General features: G+C 36.2%; 1 protein-coding gene across 1 annotated transcript in view; it reads right to left on the bottom strand.

The window, feature by feature from the left end:
- Positions 1-912: 912 nt before the first annotated feature.
- LOC125024642 (zinc finger protein 250-like) overlaps positions 913-5000 on the bottom strand; it is a 13380-nt gene continuing 9292 nt past the window's right edge. The window contains exons 3-4 of the mRNA XM_047612443.1: positions 4410-4417; positions 913-3385 (exon numbers count right to left, since the gene is read on the bottom strand). Of these exons, the coding sequence (XP_047468399.1) occupies positions 1363-3385; positions 4410-4417 (2031 nt within the window). The 3' untranslated portion in view covers positions 913-1362. The remainder of the gene's footprint in view (positions 3386-4409; positions 4418-5000) is intronic.

Genomic DNA, 5000 nt, shown 5'->3' with positions numbered 1-5000 from the left:
GATCCTACTATAATAGCAATAATCAATATATTGATAACAATCATAAAAAATGACTGTCATGATAATAACATTAGTGAGGATAATAATCATTGAATTCCCTTCCCTCTCCTCTCTCGCTCTCCCTCTTGCTCTCCCTTTCCCTTCCCTCTCCCTCTCTCATTCTCCCTTTCCCTTCCCTCTCGCTCTCACTATCCCTTTCCTCTCCCTCTCTCTCCCTTTCCCCTATCATTCCCTCTCCCTCTCTCACTATCCCTTTCACTTACCTCTCCCTCTCTCACTATCCCTTTCCCTTCCCTCTCCCTCTCTCTCTCATCCTTTCCCTTTTCCCTTCTCTCCCTCACTCTTTTCCTTCCATTCTCTCTCCCTCTCTCTCCCTTTCCCTTCCCTCTCCCTCTCGGTCTACTTTTCCCTTCCCTCTCCCTCTCTCACTGTCCCTTCCCCTTCCCTCTCCCTCTCGTTCTCCATTTCCCTGTCTAGCTCTCCCTTTCCCTTTCCCTCCATCTCTCTTACCCTTCCTTCTCCCTCTCGCTCTCCCTTTTCCTTCCCCTTCCCTCACCCTCCCCTCCCTATCTTTCCCTTCCCTTCCCTCGCTCTCCCTTTCCCTTCCCTCTCCCTCTCTTGTTCTCCCTTTCCCCCTTCCTCTTCCTCTCTTGCTCTCCCTTTCCCTTCCCTCTTCCTCTCACTCTGTTTCCCTTCCCTCTCCCTCTCCCTTTCTGCTCTCCCTTCCCCTTTCCTCTCCCTCTCTCCCACTCCCTTTCCCTCTCTTGCTCTCCATCTCTCACTCTCCCTTTCCCTTTAAATATCTCATATGGACTCTTGTACAGTTTACTATGTCAGATTTCTGTGAGAATGCCCTATTGCAAATATTACAGCTGTCTGGTTTCTCATTTGTATGTATCTTACTAATAAACGTTTCATAGTCAATGCTTTATTGCAAATCTCACATCTACATGGCATTTCCTTTGTATGAATTCTCAGATGTTTCACTAAATTCTTTTCTGTGAGGTCTTAGTGCAAATCTGCCAATCATATGGCTTTTCATTCGTGTGGACTCTCATATGAATTTATCACATCTCTACGACTTCGCCTTAATTACTATATGTATTACCAAATTTCTTTTGAATGTCAAGGCCTTACAGCAAATTTCACATCTGTATGGCTTCTATTTCGTTTGTACTTTACAAGTTCCAATACTGGGCTATTTCTTTTTTTTAATCTCACAGCTGTAGAATTTCACCTTTGTAAATACTTTTATGTGTCTTGCCATATCAATTTTTGACAGAAGCTCTATAAATCCTCCATTACATGCACTCATTATGTGTTGCTTTGTTTTTTTTATTTCTAAGAAGGCTTTCCTGAAAATCACACAGGTGGTATAGCTTCACCTTCTTCACCTTTTGTATGTACTCTCCTATGCCTAACTAGACTATGTTTTAGTGAGAAAGCCTTGTTGCAAGTCTCACAGCTGAATGGCTTCTCCTTGGAATGTACTTTCATGTGGTTTACTAGATGACCTTTCTCAGAGAATTTCTTGTTGCAAATTGCACAGCTGAATGGCTTTTCCTTTGTATGCACTCTCATGTGCCGTACTCGAGAACCTCTCTCGGAGAAAGCCTTATTGCAAATTTCACAACTGTATGGCTTCTCCTTTGTATGCACTCTCATGTGAATTACTAGTTTACTTTTCTCAGAGAAGGTCTTTTTGCATATATCACAGCAGAATGGCTTCACCTTTGCATGGACTCTCATGTGCTTTCCTAGAGTACCTTTCTCAGTGAAGGCCTTGTTGCATAGCTCACAGCTAAATGGCCTCTCCTTTGTATGCACTCTTATGTGCTTTACTAGAGAACTTTTCTCAGAGAAGACCTTTTTGCAAATTTCACAGCTGAATGGCTTCTCCTTTGAATGTACTCTCATGTGCTTTACCAGAGTACATTTCTTACAGAAGGCCTCATTGCAAATCAAACAGCTGAATAGCTTCTCACTTGAATGTACTTTCATGTGCTTCACTAGCGCACTTTTGAAAGAGAAGGCCTTTTTGCAGATTTCACAGCTGTATGGCTTCTCCTTTGTATGGACTCTCATGTGCTTCACTAGAGTTCCTTTCTCAGCAAAGGCCTTGCTGCAAATATCACAGCTGAATGGCTTCTCCTTGGTATGTAATCTCATGTGCTTAATTATAGTACTTTTCTCAGAGAAGGTCTTGCTGCAAACATCACAGCTGAATGGCTTCTCCTTGGAATGTACTTTCATGTGCTTCACGAGCGTACTTTTGAAAGAAAAGGCCTTTTTGCAGATTTCACAGCTGTATGGCTTCTCCTTTGTATGGACTCTCATGTGCTTCACTAGAGTTCCTTTCTCAGCAAAGGCCTTGCTGCAAATATCACAGCTAAATGGCTTCTCCTTGGAATGTGCTCTCATGTGTTTTTTTAGAGAACCTGTCTGAGAGAAAGCCTTGCTGCAAATCCCACAGCTGTATGGCTTCTCCTTTGTGTGAATTCTCATATGAATGTTGATATATCTCTTAAGAGAGAATTTCTTGCCACATACCTCACATACAAAACGTTTCAATTCCACTTTCGGTTGTGTATCCGGCTTAAGACGTTCCTCATGCATTGCCTGATCCTCATATGATGAACTCTTATTCAGACAATTCTCTGCCCCAAATGGCTCCTTTAACAACATGCCATCATGATCCTGAACCAAGTTACGTGTGTCCTTTGCATTTGATTCATGTCTCTTATTCAGACTATTCTCTGACCCAAATGGCTCCTTTAACATCATGCCATCATGATCCTGAACCAAGTTACATGTGTCCTTTGCATTTGATTCATGTCTCTTATTCTGACTATTCTCTGCCCCAAATGGCTCCTTTAACATCATGCCATCATGATCCAGAACCAAGTTACATGTGTCCTTTGCATTTGATTCATGTCTCTTATTCAGACAATTCTCTGCTCCAAATGGCTTCTTTAACATCATGCCATCATGATCCTGAACCAAGTTACAGGTGTCCTTTGTATTTGATTCATGTCTCTTATTCAGACTATTCTCTGCCCCAAATGGTTCTCTTAACAACATGCCATCATGATCTTGAACCAAGTTACATGTGTCCTTTGCATTTGATTCATGTCTTACTTTATCAAGATTATGGAAGAAAAGACAGTCATGTTTCTCTTTCACTTCATCTTTCTCTTTATCTGCATAATCAAACTGTTCTTCCTTAATTTCAATACAAGTATCCTCGGAAATATCTTCGCTGAGCTCTTCTTTGATACTGTCTCCTGTGCCATATATTTCCTCGTCCGTGAGTGGGGCCAAAGGCATCCAGTCGGTGAGGGAACTCATCGTCACCCTGTGAATGGTAAGTATGCCAGATAATGAACTATATGATGTTGATAATAATATGATCAAAATGTCATATTACAAAAATATCTATAAATACAATAAAAAGACAATTCATTTCATAACGTATTGCTACATGAATGTTTACAGCACAGAAGTAATGAATAATAATGATATACATATATGTATGTAAAACAAATCCTCTTCCATCTATTTATATGTGTGAAATTGTTAAAAATCAGAAGGGTAACAATACTGACACCAATATCAACACTGAGAAAGACCAATGGTAATGGTAGTTTTTATCATAACAGTACCAATATCAGTGCCAGTAACAATAAAATTATAAATGATTTTAACAATAATAATGCTAATTTTCTTCATGTAAGAAATTATTGTAAAAATGCTGATGGTTATAATAGTAAATAATAGTAGTGATAACTGTACTGAGAAAAGGAATGGAAAGTAAAGATTTTGAATTATAATATTTTCTTCTATATAAGTAAAGAGACGCAAAAGATCAGTTCATATATATGTAGATAGATAGATCTATATATACAAAAACAAATACATACATAAATAAAAAATATTTACATATATACACATTCATATATATATAACATATATATGTATATATATATATATATATATATATATATATATATGTGTGTGTGATTGTATGTGTGCACATATATAGATGTATATACATATGTATATATGTATATATATACATACACACACACACATATATACTAAATATATAAATATATATACATTTAAATATGCAAAAACAAACACATATGCATACACATACATACATATACATATATAAATATATACATATATATACATATAAATATAATATATACATATATATATATATATATATATATATATATTTACATATATACACATACATGTAGGTAATAACTTTTTTTTATTGTTATTATGATATAGAAGTATATTGTATTTTACATGGCTATATATATGTTTAGGTATGTACTTCTTTATAATTTTTAAAAATATGAAATATTTCGTACATGCAGGTTCCAATATTGACGTACCTGTTTAACTGTATCACAAGTGCACATACTTCACTTATGTACCTCTGTTCATGTATGTATTTACAAGCTATGTGAATGTACACTTAGACCTGGTATATTTTACCTGTTTTGGTACATATTAATGCTACAGCTAGAATGATTTGGAGCTCAGAATGGTTAATAGTTAGAACAAATAAATGTTCTAGATAAGCAAAACAGAAAGTATCCTAGGGAATTCTAATAACTTCAATGTATCAACAGTATTGATAATAATAATGGTATTGATAATGGTAATGATCATGGTAATGCCATGGTAGTGATCTTGGTAATGATCATTTAATGGGTATGGTAATGATCATGGTGATGATAATCATAATGTTCATGGTAATGATTATGGTTATGATCATGGTGATACTCACTATAATAATAATAATGACAATGATGATGATAATGATATGTGTGTGTATAATAGCTTATAAATGAACATCATAGAATATTCATAGCATTTTAATGTAGAGTAATTAATCTAATTGTTTGTTTATAATAGTTTGCAAATTTAATACATTTCTTTGTGTTCAGAATTCCCTTACTTTGGCCTTCTCTGATCTCTTC

This window comes from Penaeus chinensis, unplaced genomic scaffold (assembly GCF_019202785.1).
Source record: "Penaeus chinensis breed Huanghai No. 1 unplaced genomic scaffold, ASM1920278v2 CTG_1540, whole genome shotgun sequence".
NCBI lineage: Eukaryota > Metazoa > Arthropoda > Malacostraca > Decapoda > Penaeidae > Penaeus > Penaeus chinensis.
The sequence above is the reverse complement of the archived record's forward strand: the minus strand, read 5'-3'. Positions and strand labels throughout refer to the sequence as shown.